A 14,136-nucleotide genomic window follows, 5' to 3' on the forward strand; every position below is an offset into this window, starting at 1 on the left:
CAGTGCAATCTTAAACCAAGTTATACCCTTCTAAGCCCATTGACTCCATTTGAGTTTAGAAGGATATAAATCTGTTTAGGATTGCACTGTTAGCTTCTTCACACTATTTTATTTTCAGATACCAGATTAATAATAGAGATGTGTGAAACACATAAGCTATTCTGGTTGTTACAGTTACTAATACTGAGCATTTATACACCGCTTTCATAGTTCATCACACACATTCTCTTATAGTCCTCTAAGATTGGCCATCATTGCAATTGCAGTTGTAGGAGGGAAGGGGGGGAAATGATATGAGATTTGAACTGAAGACTTCTTGAGCCAGAGTCCTTTCTGTTAGCCACTATATAGATGGAGAGGAAGGAGATGAGGGGAAGGGGGAACCTATGTAAACAGTTTGGAGTCTTTTACCCCATTCCAACATTGATAGCATTTGAATAAGCTCGACTTCGCTGAGAGCCCACCTACTGTAAGTTTTCTATAATAGGCTAATGATTATACATTAGAATAAAGTATAGGAAAAAACATAAAGAGTATAAATTATAAAGTTCAAATTATGTAGGTACACAGTACCTTGGAACCCTGACCTGGATAGCCCAGGCTAGCCAAATCTCATCAGATGTTGGAAGCTAACCAGGGTCAACGGTGGCCAGTATTTGGATGGGAGACCTCCAAGGAATACCAAGGTCATAATGCAGAGGCAGGCAATGGCAAACCACCTCTGAACGTCTCTTGTCTTGAAAACCCTACAGAGTCAACATAAGTCAGCTGTAAGTTGACAGCACTATCTGGCATCACCAGTATCTTGGATTCCCCCCCACCCCCCATATCTTATGGTAATCATAAGGCAAAAATGAGATAGAGGCTTGCCTAGGGGCCACTGCAAGTGATGTGAGAGATACATGATTAAAATTCAGGGGAGTAAAAGAAGAGGGGTAAAACACCAGCTGGTGGGGAACAAATGTTATAGCGAAACAACACAGGAAAAAAATGGTTAAATGCTTCCTTCCCTGCCTCCACTATACATATATTGGCAGTTCCCCACAACTGCATTTCAGTAAAAACAATAGCACAGGGAGAGAGTCAGTACAGTGTAATGCAATGGTTAGAGTATTGGACTAGGACCAGGGAGAACTGGGTTCAGATCCCCACTTCCCATGAAATTTAATGGGTGACCATAGGCAAGTTGTTGTCTCACAGCCTACCCACCTCATAGAGCTGTCGTGTGAGGATGAAATGGAGAAGGGGGAGAACATTGTACATTGACCTGAACTCCTTGGAGGTAGGGTGGGAAATCATAGATCTCCTGTGTTACATGTAGGTTGGCCCCAAGGGCATCCAGTGGGATTTGAACCATGGTTTTCCTGGCTTATAGCTCATTCTTTCAACCACTGTGCATCATTGTCGGTATATAACTAACAGCAACCTTGTGCAGGACCTCTTGCTTTCTACATTTAGAGAGAGAAAATCTTTGCATGTCATGGGTTTGTGGAATTTTTAGCCCATTCGATTACATGGCAATGTCACTTCTGTGTTGTAACTACCTACTTTAGTGCATATTACTGGCTTAAAAATTAATGTTGTACATGAAGGATATGAATTATGGCTTAGTGGTTTGAGTGTCAAACTAGGATCTGTGTCTCTCCACCTAACCTATATCACAGGATTGCTGTAAAGATAAAAATGGAGGCAGGAAAATAATAATGTAAACCACTTTGGGATCCCTACGTTGGGATCTCCATTGGGAAATTAATGGGATATATATAAATAATAAATAAATTTTCCAGTAGCTGATTGGTTATTGTAATGAAAGGCAAACATGGAATACTTAGACTTTAAGTAGAATAACAGGACAGGGAGGAAGAAAGGGCTGCTTAAATTTTTTCCATTTCTTCTCTCCTATCTTCTCCTCCGCTCAGATTCTTATCCTCTCCTGGCATCTTTTCATTACCAAAAATCAGATATCGGAGGAGACCTTACTCTTTACCTCTCCTTCATTATTTATTTTCTTTCTTAAGTGAAATTTGTCAAGAAACGATTGCATTCATCTGCCATGTAACCTCTCCTTTGACATTGCATCTCCCATCTTGTACTGGATGGGAATTTTGGCAGTTGTAATGAGACGTTTTTTCTGCATTAAGAAGAAAAAGAGGTTTTTATACCCCTCTTTTCTCTATCTTAAGGAGTCTCACAAGTGGCTTAAAATCACCTTTCCCTTCCTCTCTCCACAACAGTTGCCTTGCGAGGTAAGTGAGGCTGAGAGAGTTTTGAGAGAGCTGTGACTGACCCAAGGCCACCCAGCAGGCTAGAGTCCACCACTCTTAACCACTACACCATGCTGGCTGAATGCTGATATGTCATTATTGACTTCAAAAGATTGAGATTTCATGTGTTATGAAATGCATGTAGGTGCTGTTTTATCTTCTTTAAATTGATTGGAAATGTCTTCCTTTTCTCCTTAGGTGTGTACTGAAAATGGATCATCACTGTCCTTGGTATGTTTTTCTTTCTTTTCTGTTACATGCTGATATATAAAGAAGTAACTACATGTTATTTCTAGGATTCCTATATGTTAGTCCTAGGAACATTGAATAGACTTGAGTAAAATGTTCAGAAGATCTACTTAGGATTGTTCTCTAGATCACCTTGAGTTGGATTCAACAGATTTCCCCCCACACACATACTGGTGAAAAGGGGCTAAAAGCCATGTGAGCTGTAATAAGAAGGAGAATTGGGGAACTGGGTGAGATTGGATGTAAAAGCAGTTTGGATCCCACCCTTTGTCCTTGCTGTACTGTAAAATATGCCAGGAGCAGGAATAACTAGGAGTGACTTCTTCTGGGGAAATGTGAACAGGCCAGCCAAGAGCCACCATGGGCTCTCAGACAGAGATTCTCATTGGGCCTTCCTTGCCCCATCCATACCCAGTGTCACATGATTTGCCAACACCATGGGCTCCAAGGATGACCAAGTGCTACTGGACACTTGTTCTTTTTCCTGATAGACTAACACAGCTACCCATCTTGATACATTTTATTGTAATTTTGATTAGTTATTATTGATTTTGCTTTTAACAGATTACACTCTGTAAACACAAGTCCAGGTCTGCAGTCCCTGCTGTGTTAGCATTAATGGAAGCTTTCTCATTGATTTAGATAAGTGCAGGATGATACTCTAAGAACCATTAATAATAATGATATTTTGTGACAGTTCCTGTTGAATGATTACAAGAATGTCTTTCAGAATTCTTAAAGCTTGAAATAAAAGTGAGTGTGGAGCCAAGAAAGGAAGAACTGGGATGTTAAAGAGAATCCATAAATGGAAGCATTTATGCAAATATACAGATTATCTACATGTATGCATAGTCAGTCATGCTGGAAATGCTGCATGTTTCTTGGTAAAGGGACAGTTTTATGTCTTGATTTCAAATGTCATGCATAATAAGAGAGACCTAATTTGTCTGACCTAAAAAATAATGTTTTGGTTGATGCTTTTAAGTTACTTTCAGAAAATATTTTTGCTGGTAGATTAAATGTAATCTAAAAAACCTGACTTTATGCCTAGAAGAAAATCACATTTCTCTGACTCAGTAATATTTCCTTTCTTTTCTAGGGTGAATAACTGCGTGGGATTTTCTAACTACAAGTTTTTCCTCTTGTTTTTATTTTACTCCCTCCTGTACTGTCTGTTTGTTGCTGCTACAGTTCTGCAGTATTTCATAAAGTTTTGGACAGTAAGTCTTTTAATTAGATCATCACAATATTTGTCTGTCTAATAAAACATCTAGCTTTTTCATTCATTTTCCACATCAACTGATGCTAGTTGTAAGTGGTTAAATGTCTAATAACATATTATTATATTATTATTTTTAATAATATATGGTTGTAAGATCACTGAAGGTGACTGACACCCTTGGAGAAATTATCTCTTACAGATCACATCTCATATATTGCCCCATGTGCCTGTTTTGAACAAGCACATTGCACTTGAATGTTTAAATCTGAAAATGTAAATATTGTCTTCATCTTATTTCAAAATAGACTCAGTTGTCATGATCTTTGCTTGCTGTTATTGAGCCAGAAAATTCACTTAGGTTATAGTAAATCAGTGATTGTAAAGAATACTTGACAAGGTAGGCTGTAGCCTTTGAAAGTTTATGCCACAGTGAGCCAGATAATCTCTTAAATGCTGGATGCTGCAGACCTGTGTTGTTATGCCTCTGAAAAAAAGCTGGCTTACCATCCACACAACAAGAGAAATTCCCTGTATTAATGTGATAATTTTGCAACACAAAGAAAAAGATAGTTGGGACATCTAGTTTCAAGTCACAATTTGATCAGGTACTCAGTTAGAAAAGGCAATTATGGTTGACCAAGTTTGGGTAAGTAAATTTGATTTCTTAAGATTTCATGTAGAGTGATCTTTTTTAATTTATCCTCCTGTGAGGTTGGTTAAGCAGAGAAAGAGTCAGTTTCTTGCTGAAGGATATTCAAGGCTGAACCAGAATATAAACCAGGATTATACATTTTGCAAAACCAGCATTCTGGCGTCTCCATTACTCTTGTGTACTGCATTAGCAAGTTTCCAGGGGATATTTTTTTCTAAATGTTCCTTTCTTTGGGGATGTTAGTTTATTGAGTAGAAGGAAGTGTTGCCTCTGATTCAGGTGGGTGACATAACTTCCTTGCAGTAGTCTTCTGTGCTTCCCAAGGTTTCAACATTATTTGGGTCACCTGAGAGAGGCAGGAACTTCCTGTTTCCAGAAGTGATCCGTATGAAGTGTGATAACCTATCACAGGACTTTTTTGCATGTATGCATCAGATATGCCATAGCATGGACTGTACTCCAATTTTATGCATGAACTGTCTGGAAGATGTCATGAATGCATCACTGGATCTAATTCCTTCATATACAAAGAAATGAACCTAGTCGAGGTCATGGTTGTAAAAGCATCTTTCTCATTTTAATTGTTCCTGTATTTGATCTCAGCCAATAAGAAAATTCCTTCAAAGGTTTGAGTACCGCTGTTTTCCAGAGAAACATGGCTAAGCCTCCAGGCCAGTTTGTCACAAAATGTTACAATTTATGTCTACTGTTTAAAAATGGGAAAGGGGGTTGGCCTGTTTTCCTTAAATTTCTGTAGGCTTGTGGAGACATACCGGTTCTCTTGTACTAGGGCTGTCTTTCCCACTGGTGTCAGCAGAATCTAAATCTTCAGTTTAAGCTGAATACTGGTGGTCTGTCTTTTATGACGATCAAGAAAACTGTTTTACAAACTGGAACTTTGTATAACCGAGGATGTGTTTATGAAGGTAGTTCTGGAGCATCACTAAACTGGCTGTGGCTGGTTCTCCATGTGAATAATGAAAACTAGGGATGGGCACGAACCTAAAAAGGATGGTTTGGTTTGGGGTTCGGGGCAGCCCATGAACTGACCCCCAAACCAAACCAAATGGCCCAAACCCTTTCAGCAAGTTCGGTTCCCCTTTTCTCCCAGCTGCAGCTTGCAGGGGCCAGGAGAAAAGGAAGAATCACCCGGGAAAGGCCTCCCGTTCGCCCTTTTGGCCAGGAAAATGGGGGCAGGAATTGCCCGGGAAGGGTTAAATGGCTGCTGGCCATTTAAACCTAATGGCTGAGCACTGGACCCTGCAGCCATTTAACCATTCGGTTTTGCTCCTCACTGCTTCAACAGGGGGGGGAGCAAAACTGAAGGGTTAAATGGATCGCAGACATTTAAACCTAACAGCTCAGTTGGTCTGCCATGGGGGGAAGCAAAACCGAAGGGTAAATTGCTCACAGTCATTTAAACCTAACAGCTCTGCGGCAGACCAGCTGAGCTGTTGGGTTGAAACAGCTGCAATCAATTTAACCCTTTGGTTTTCCTCCCCTCCTTCAAAGGGGGGGAGCAAAACAAGAAGGGCAAATGGCTCACAGCCCTTTCAACCTAACAGCTAAGCAGCAGACCCTGCATCACTCCACTTTAGGTTTAAATGGCTGGTCCGAACAGCCAAACCAAACCAGCCAAAAATCGGGTAAATGTTCAGGGAAGGCGCCTTCACCGAACATCATTTCGTGAGCTCCAAACCAGCCCAAGTTCATGCCAGATTTTAGCTTGTTAGCCAATTCATGCCCATCCCTAATGAAAACTGGACAATGGGCGCCCTGGGTATGCAGAAATATACAAACTTTGTAAATTACCCTCCATTCAATATCATTAAAAAAAACTAGCCCCTTTGAGGGACTGAAAATGCTCTAGAAGAGATAGAATGTTGGGAGCAGCCACCAGCTAAAGGGGGAAAAGAAATGAGACCCTGAGAATTTAGAGAATCCTGTAAGGCATGATCTTGATCAGAGGTGGTTCGCCACTGCCTGCCTCTGCATAGCAACCCTGTACTTTTGTCTGTGGTCTCCCATCCAAGTACTAACCAAGCTGATGCTACTTAGCTTCTCAGATCTGATGAGATCAGGCTACCCAGGGCTGTCCAGTCCAGGACAGGACTTCCTCGGCTTAAGTCCCTCTGTTTATCCAATATGTGTTCAGTAATGCCTTTGCAAAAAAGGGGGAGAGTGCTGAAATAGTTTGTATGATTTCTGAAAGTTAAGCATTTTTGAAAATGATACTGTATCAGTCATTAAAATCCACATAAAGTTACTCTGTAAAGCATGAGGTGATGCAGCCGAAATTTTGTGGCATATCAAGATCCAGTGAGCAATTTGGGTTAATATTTTATACCTGAAGTTCAACATTCAGCAAAAACTAGCTGCAGCATATTATCACTCACCCAGACATTCCCTTCGGTGCCATCAAAAGACTCTAATTTATAGCTGGGTAACAAATTTTAAATAAAACTAGCCTCAGTATAAACCTTTGGAGGCTTCTTACATTTGCATTCAACAGACTGTTGGCTTTAATAGTTCTTCAAATATGGTGTATTAGAGACAGCAATCTCTTCCTTTTAATGGCATGTCCTGAGTCCTCGCCATTAAAAGTAATTACCCTTTACTTTGACTTCATTGTGCAAGCACAAGATCACCTTTACATGTTCATTTAGTGAATGCCGAATAAACCTCCTTGCCATTGGAATGCTGCACGTTTTCTTACCGTGTGCACACACAAGCCATTGAATTTCTAACAACATTTTTACTGTTTCTGAACATCAGCGTTGAAGGGATATAGCTGTTTAATAAATTGTCTTTATTTGCACAAAGCTTTGCCGCAGGAAATCTGCTGAGAATTGTCCAAAGGTAAAAATCTAGTATTGATGCAATTTGAGCTGAAATCTGTTCAAGTGTGCTTTATTTTGTACATTCATATTCCAAAGTGAGTCCCAAGGTGATCGTAATAAAAGGAAATTTATAATCCTTCATCTGTAATACATGGGAAAATAATGTCTCTTTATTTATTTTGAAGTTTATTGTTGGGAGGCTAGGGAAGAAGGCAGTGGTGATAAACATACTGGCTGAGTTAAGAGAAACTGAAACACATTAGTGAGCCAGTGTGGTATAGTGGTTAGAGGGTTGGACGAGGATCTGTGAGACCCAGGTTTGAATCCCTGCACTTGTCGTGGAAACTTGCTGGATGACCTTGGGCTACCAGTCACACACTCTCAGCCCAACCTGCCTCACAGGATTGTTGTGAGGATGAAATGGCGGAGGGAAGAATGTTGTAAGACACCTTGGGTCCCCATTGGGGATAAATGAAATAAATAAATCCCTGAATGACAAAGTGAATTGCTTTTTGGTTTGAGAGAACATCTTTTAGAAAGTGTTGGTTTGTTGAATTAACTGCATTTAAAAAATCTCATTCTCCCAAATCTATATGGAATCTTTTCATACATTTTCTCTCTCTTCAAATAACATGTAACATGCAGAACACATTAAGAAAAGAATTGTGAGATGGATCCCTGTCATTTTTTTGCTCTTAAAGTCTTGCAGTATACCAATGCAATACCAAAATACCAACTTAGGAGTTTTTAAAATGTTCTTTGCAAACCGTACACAAAAGAATTTGGGATGAAGTACTGGTCTCTCTGGGGTTCTTTTACCCATCTGATTCCTGCAATTCAGTTCTCCTGTGTAGGAAATGACTACATGGGAAAGGGAGGAATTGGACTTTAACAACATACTTTGTTGGTGTCATCTCTGTGTCCAAATCTCTTTCCGCAACAATCAGCCTTGGGGTGAACGAGAACTGAGCCCTTCCTTTGTCACTGAAGTAATTAGTGAGGGTTAGGTTTGATTCAGTTTCCTCTGTATACATTTTCCCTTCTAATGATCCATTTATAATGGTCAGGAAAGAAAGAAGCTAAAGAATAAAGAGTGCTCTGTTTCCCATCTCTCCTTCTACCCCTCTCCAGTTCCTTGGGGTTTCCCTGTTTGGAGCAATGAATTTTCATTTTGGGTCAGACCTGCAAACCGTCTAGCTTGTTATTCTGTCTGTTAACATTGGCCATTCAGTCTGTCCTTGGAAACTGAGTGTTTGTCCTTGGCCTATGACAGTGAAAATTGTACAATGAAAGTGAAGGTTGCCCTTATTAGAAAAGCTTGTAGCCATAGCTGGAGATGTTCTCCATGATTTTATCTGATTTTCTAGTAACACCATTTATGCTAATGACCTCTGTAGTGCACTGTACGAATTAATTATGTTATCTGGAAAGATGCGTGTCTGACATTCTCGTGCTTTTGCATTTTAGAAAGAGGGTTATGTTTTTGTCTCTCTTATACTACTCACAGATTTCCTTTAACAAAGGATATTATTTCTTTTTAGGGTTATGCTTTCACAGGAAACATTAAACTCTGTGACTAACAATGTTGGTTACATGCGATTAAAATAAGAACTTTCTGAGTGCTAAATATATAGCCATTCAAACATAATGATATTTGGTTTCATTCAGAGGAGGAAGCTTTATAGGGAAGTAGAACAGAAGGGTTTTTTTTTTAAAGAGATTAATTATTTTTTTCTTCTCCTTCCCAGAATGAATTGCTAGACACACGGGCAAAATTCCACGTCCTCTTCCTTTTCTTTGTGGCTGCTATGTTTTTCATCAGCATACTGTCACTTTTTAGCTACCACTGCTGGCTGGTTGGCAAAAACAGATCAACAATAGGTCAGTAAATACTGGAAAGCAGATGTTGCTGTAAGCAGGTGTTCCCTAAGCAGTGACTTAAAATAAGGCCTAACGTTTAAAGTCCTTTTAGGTTTTGTCCTCTGCCCTTCCCATTGGTCTATCTAACAGACAAATATACTGATCGTAACAGCTGTGATGCTAGGTTTTACCTACTCTTTTCAGAGGTTCCCCAGTTTGTAAACTGATTTTCCAATTGTTTTGAAAGATTTTTAAATGTTTCTGTGTGTCTCAAGTATGCACAAAGTTATATGCAGTGTAAGGCTGCTCACTTGCTCCTACAATAATACCTCACCATGTACAAAGTGTGTGTGTGTGTGTGTGTGTATTCTCTCTCAATCTCCCCCTACCCAGCAGAATGCGTTCCCAATCTGCCACACTAACATCTAGAGTTTTAAAGGTTTTTTTAAAAAAAAAATAAGGAAAAAAGCTGCTTCATTTAGCATCAAAGCTACACTGCCTCACCAGAACCAGGTTCCCACGCACCTTCATTATGATTGTATGGTTCTCCAGCTTTTGAAGGTGTTTTGATGCTAGCAACACTGTGGGAGCTTAAGGGGAACTTGTTCAGGGTAGGGCTTTCTGCATGGCCTGTTCCTTTAGAAATCATCACTAAAAACAGTTCATTGAGAATAAATAGTTACACGATTACTGTAATAATTAATAACTATTGACGTTAGAGTTATTCTTCCTTGTCCCCATCCACTGGTCTGCAGCAGTGATAAATTTGTGTGATTTAGCTTGTCGCGTGAACTTTCTTGAACACTGGCAGAAAAATCTTCTAATACATGGAATAAATTGCAATAAACGTGAGGAGTGTACTGGTTCAAAGTCAGGTACAGCTGTTGAGGCAGCCCAGGACAAAGGCCATAACCCAGAAAACAACCCTTAGGGCTGTGATTCCCAACAAGTTGCCCGTGGGCACCATGGTGCTTGCCAGTGGATTTTGTGGCGCCAGTTTGCTCCTTTATGCGGAAACAGAAAGTCACAGCTCCTTTTCTTCCACCTCTTTGGAGCAGGAGGTGGTTTGAACTCAGGAGGCATCACCTTTGTGTCTTCAGGGACCACCGAAATAGCTGCCTCTGTCGTAGGATGATGCTTGGCTTGTATGTCATAGCTTGACATACTTTTTTGAAAAATCCTGCTGGTGGTCCTACAATGCCATCCTAAGCAGCACTACGCCTTTTTAAACCTGTGGACTTAGAAGGGTGTTACTCTGCACAGGATGGCATTGCTGATCTACTACAGAAGAGATGTCTGCCTTTCTCTTTCCGTACCCCTTCCTTACCGCTTCCTCGTTTTTCCTTTCTCTGTGTTTGTGTGGTACAGAAGCTTTCCGGGCACCCATGTTTCGAAATGGACCAGACAAAAATGGCTTCTCTCTTGGATGCAGTAAAAACCTGAGAGAAGTTTTTGGAGATGAAAAAAAGTATTGGTTGTTGCCTGTTTTTACAAGGTATTCTTATTTAAATTCTGTTTTCTGAGCTTCAAAAAATGTTGAAAGAGTAAAATCTGGAGTTTTACAACTAAGTCTAAACAGTGTTAGGAGAGGAAATACAGCTATTTTACAAAATTTCACAAAGCATCTTCAATTTTAGAAATCTTCTGATTTTAAATTGTATAGTCTCCAAACACTAATCTTGCTACATGCTAAATTAAACGTTTTCCTGTCTGCATAGAGCTGTTTTCTTAAGTATTGTTTCTACACAGTGGAGCAGAAAATATGTAGGTTATATCCTTTGGTATAAATGTAGGAGATATATATGACTGTTGTTCTGCTTCAGGCATTCTTAGACATATTTAAATTATCATCCCTTATGTAGACCTCCACTCCTTGTTGTATCCTGTTTTTATTTATAATTCCTCTTGTGAACATATGAACCTGCCTTAAACTGAGATGGATCATTGGTCTTTCAAGGTTGTTGTTGTCTTCTCTAACTGGGAGTAGCTCTCCCAGGTCTCAGGTAGAGATATTTCTCATCATTTACTGCCTGATCTGTTTACCTGGAGGTGCTGAGGATTGAACCTGGGATCTTCTGCCACTGAGCCATGGTATCAACTTGCTTGTATTCTTCAGAGGGCACTTACAGAATTCATGCAACACACAAGTCTAGTTCGTTGCATCTTTGTAGCAAAATGTCAAGGAATTTTCTCAACAACAGATCACTCTTCTGGAGTTTAAGGCTGTAATCCTGTGCATGCTTTGTGGGGATTGATATAGTAAGACTTATGCTTTAAAAATGCATAATAGGTGCCCTGCTGGATCAGACTAGTGATCCATGTAGTCCAGCATCCAGTTTCACACATCAGCCCACCAGAGTTATTCAGAAGTTTACCACAATGGGCTATACTAGGTAAAGTCAGCAGTTCACTTAATCGGGTATAATTAATAGAGTATTAACTGAATAGCAGTAGCTAAAAAACATGTTAAGAAACTCTTTAGAAATGTTAAGAGAAATCACAAGGACTTTGAAGCTAAACAGTCTGCATGCAGTTAATTGATAAAACTGCAAATACCTGTTGAACCTGGGATCTTCTGCCACTGAGCCCACGGTATCAGCTTGCTTGTATTCTTCAGAGGGCACTACAGAATTCACGCAACACACAAGTCTAGATCGTTGCATCTTTGTAGCAGAATTTCAAGGAATTTTCTCAACAACAGATCACTTTTCTGGAGTTTAAGGCTGTAATCCTGTGCACACTTTGTGGAGATTGATATAGTAAGACTTATGCTTTAAAAATGCATAATAGGTGCCCTGCTGGATCAGACTAGTGATCCATGTAGTCCAGCATCCAGTTTCACACATCAGCCCACCAGAGTTATTCAGAAGTTTACCACAATGGGCTATACTAGGTAAAGTCAGCAGTTCACTTAATCGGGTATAATTAATAGAGTATTAACTGAATAGCAGTAGCTAAAAAAAACATGTTAAGAAACTCTTTAGAAATGTTAAGAGAAATCACAAGGACTTTGAAGCTAAACAGTCTGCATGCAGTTAATTGATAAAACTGCAAATACCTGCAGTCCAGGCATTCTTAAGATTTGAAGCATAACATTGCCCATCTCCAAGCTTACTACTCATTATAACATCCATTAATTTTATGTGTGTGTATCAAAACCTTTTAGGATGAGACTCAATTTTTCATGTCTAACAGTGAACAACAATTGTGTTGTCAAAGACAAATAATGTGTATAGCTTCTAGCATGTTTGCTGTAATGGTGTGCAAATGAGATGTTGTTAAAATGTGCCATTTCTTTTTATATTTGTAGCGCACCCTTCAGTGTTGCAAAAAGCCAGTATTCTCCTGCTATGTAATACCTACATGGTGATATGCTATCTATATGCACTGATCCATCCAATTGAATGCATTAGTCCTTTTCTTCACTCAAAGCACTCGGGTCTTTTTAAAAGTGTTTTAATAATCAGTATATTAATTATATATTAACTGCTTCATATTTATTTTATCATGCAGCTTAGGAGATGGCAGTAACTTCCCAACGCGCTTAGTGAATATGGATCCAGAGCAGCTTACTGTCTCAAGCCAAAATGAGCCTGCCAAAAGGTATTTTTATTTGGCTTTTATTTTCATTTATCTCAGTGCACCATTTCAGTAAAGCAGAGAAAACACATTTTGTCCACTGTTAAGTTTTGTAAAGAAAGCTGGCTACAATAGACTCCTGTCAAACTCCTCTTTTTCTCATTCCTATAGTCTGCTTTTTGTTTCTACTCCGACTTTCCCCACGGCTACTTCTGAGATGTGGACTTATCAGAGCCTTTATTTTTGTATTTAGAATATTTCTGTGCCGCCTCTTCAGAGTCCTGCTTGAAGCGGCTTACAATTAAAACCACAGTATTAAGAACCTGTTGGATTTGATTGTAATCTAGCAGGCATAGGCATAACGTTTGTGGGGGCCGTGGGACGTCAGCCTTCCCCTTCGAAATTTTCAGGAAGGTGCTCAGCCTCCCCTGGGGGCAATTGGTTCCAGCCACCATTGCTCCCCCCACCCCACTCTGAAACTATGTTCAGTGACTGGGTTGGGACCGGGAGGGAGGGAAGTTAGGGTGGGGGCTTGCTTCCTCCTGGAAGTGAAGCCCCACCCTCAGCTCCCAGCTGCCCTTAGTTCTGCCGAGCTGTACGTGGAGTCTGGCTTCCCTGGTTTCCCCCATGCACACACACACACAAAGGTAGGAAGCGTGCTTGCTTGGGCTATCCCTTACCGATGAGTCCTCGAGGCGCATTCATTCAGCCCGCCTCTCTGCCCCCCCTCACCCAGCTACCAGTAAAATCAGTGCGGACTGGGAGGGGAACTTGGCCCGGCGGACTTGCCCTGCCGAAGGGAGCGCCGAAGCTCAGGGGCTGCAGTCCCTCCCACATCCCGGACGGCCTCCACAGCACCTCCTCCACTTCTTGCGCCCGGCTGCTGCCTTCCTCTGATTCCCCTTCGCTGCTGCTCTTGCTGCTGCACGCTGGGACCAAGCTGGCTAGCTTTGTAAGGGCAAGGGTGGGGTGGGGGCCTGAGAGAGGGCAGTGTTCAGTGAGCCTGAGGCTGAGTAGTCTGAAGGAAATCTGTCTTTGCTCTCTTTGGAATACCCTTCTCGTCCTCCCCACCCATCTGTTGTGCTGTTTTTATTCTCTCGCCCCGTTTTTTTTTAAAAAAACCCTTCAGTTGTACTTCAGTTTCGTCTAAGTGTGTGAGTGCCCCCCCCTGCCGCCTGGGCTTCTACTCTCTTTTTATTCCCCTCCCCCCCTCCCCCCATTTGGGCTGCCTCTTCATATAAATATGTGTGTGTTTTCTCCCCCTCTTTTGTTTCTTTGTTTTTAAAATTCCCCTTTCCCCAGTGTTTACTTTTGTGGCATTTTATAGTGTTCACTGTCCTGCCAACCTAGCAGTTCGAAAGCAAGAAATTGCAAGTAGATAAATAGGTACCACTTCAGTGGGAAGGTAACAGCGTTCCGTGCGCCTTGGTGTTTAGTCATGCCGGCCACATGACCACGGAAACGTCTTCG

At 40.8% G+C, this 14,136-nt stretch overlaps 1 protein-coding gene across 1 annotated transcript in view; it reads left to right on the forward strand.

Annotated features, from left to right (window-relative positions):
- ZDHHC20 (zinc finger, DHHC-type containing 20) overlaps nt 1–14,136 on the forward strand; it is a 65,927-nt gene that overhangs the window by 38,538 nt on the left and 13,253 nt on the right. The window contains exons 6-10 of the mRNA XM_015417049.1: nt 2,463–2,495; nt 3,613–3,733; nt 8,976–9,108; nt 10,456–10,582; nt 12,601–12,690. Of these exons, the coding sequence (XP_015272535.1) occupies nt 2,463–2,495; nt 3,613–3,733; nt 8,976–9,108; nt 10,456–10,582; nt 12,601–12,690 (504 nt within the window). The remainder of the gene's footprint in view (nt 1–2,462; nt 2,496–3,612; nt 3,734–8,975; nt 9,109–10,455; nt 10,583–12,600; nt 12,691–14,136) is intronic.

The sequence above is a fragment of the Gekko japonicus genome, unplaced genomic scaffold (assembly GCF_001447785.1).
Source record: "Gekko japonicus isolate JY-2015 unplaced genomic scaffold, Gekko_japonicus_V1.1 scaffold685, whole genome shotgun sequence".
NCBI classification, from domain to species: Eukaryota; Metazoa; Chordata; class Lepidosauria; order Squamata; family Gekkonidae; genus Gekko; species Gekko japonicus.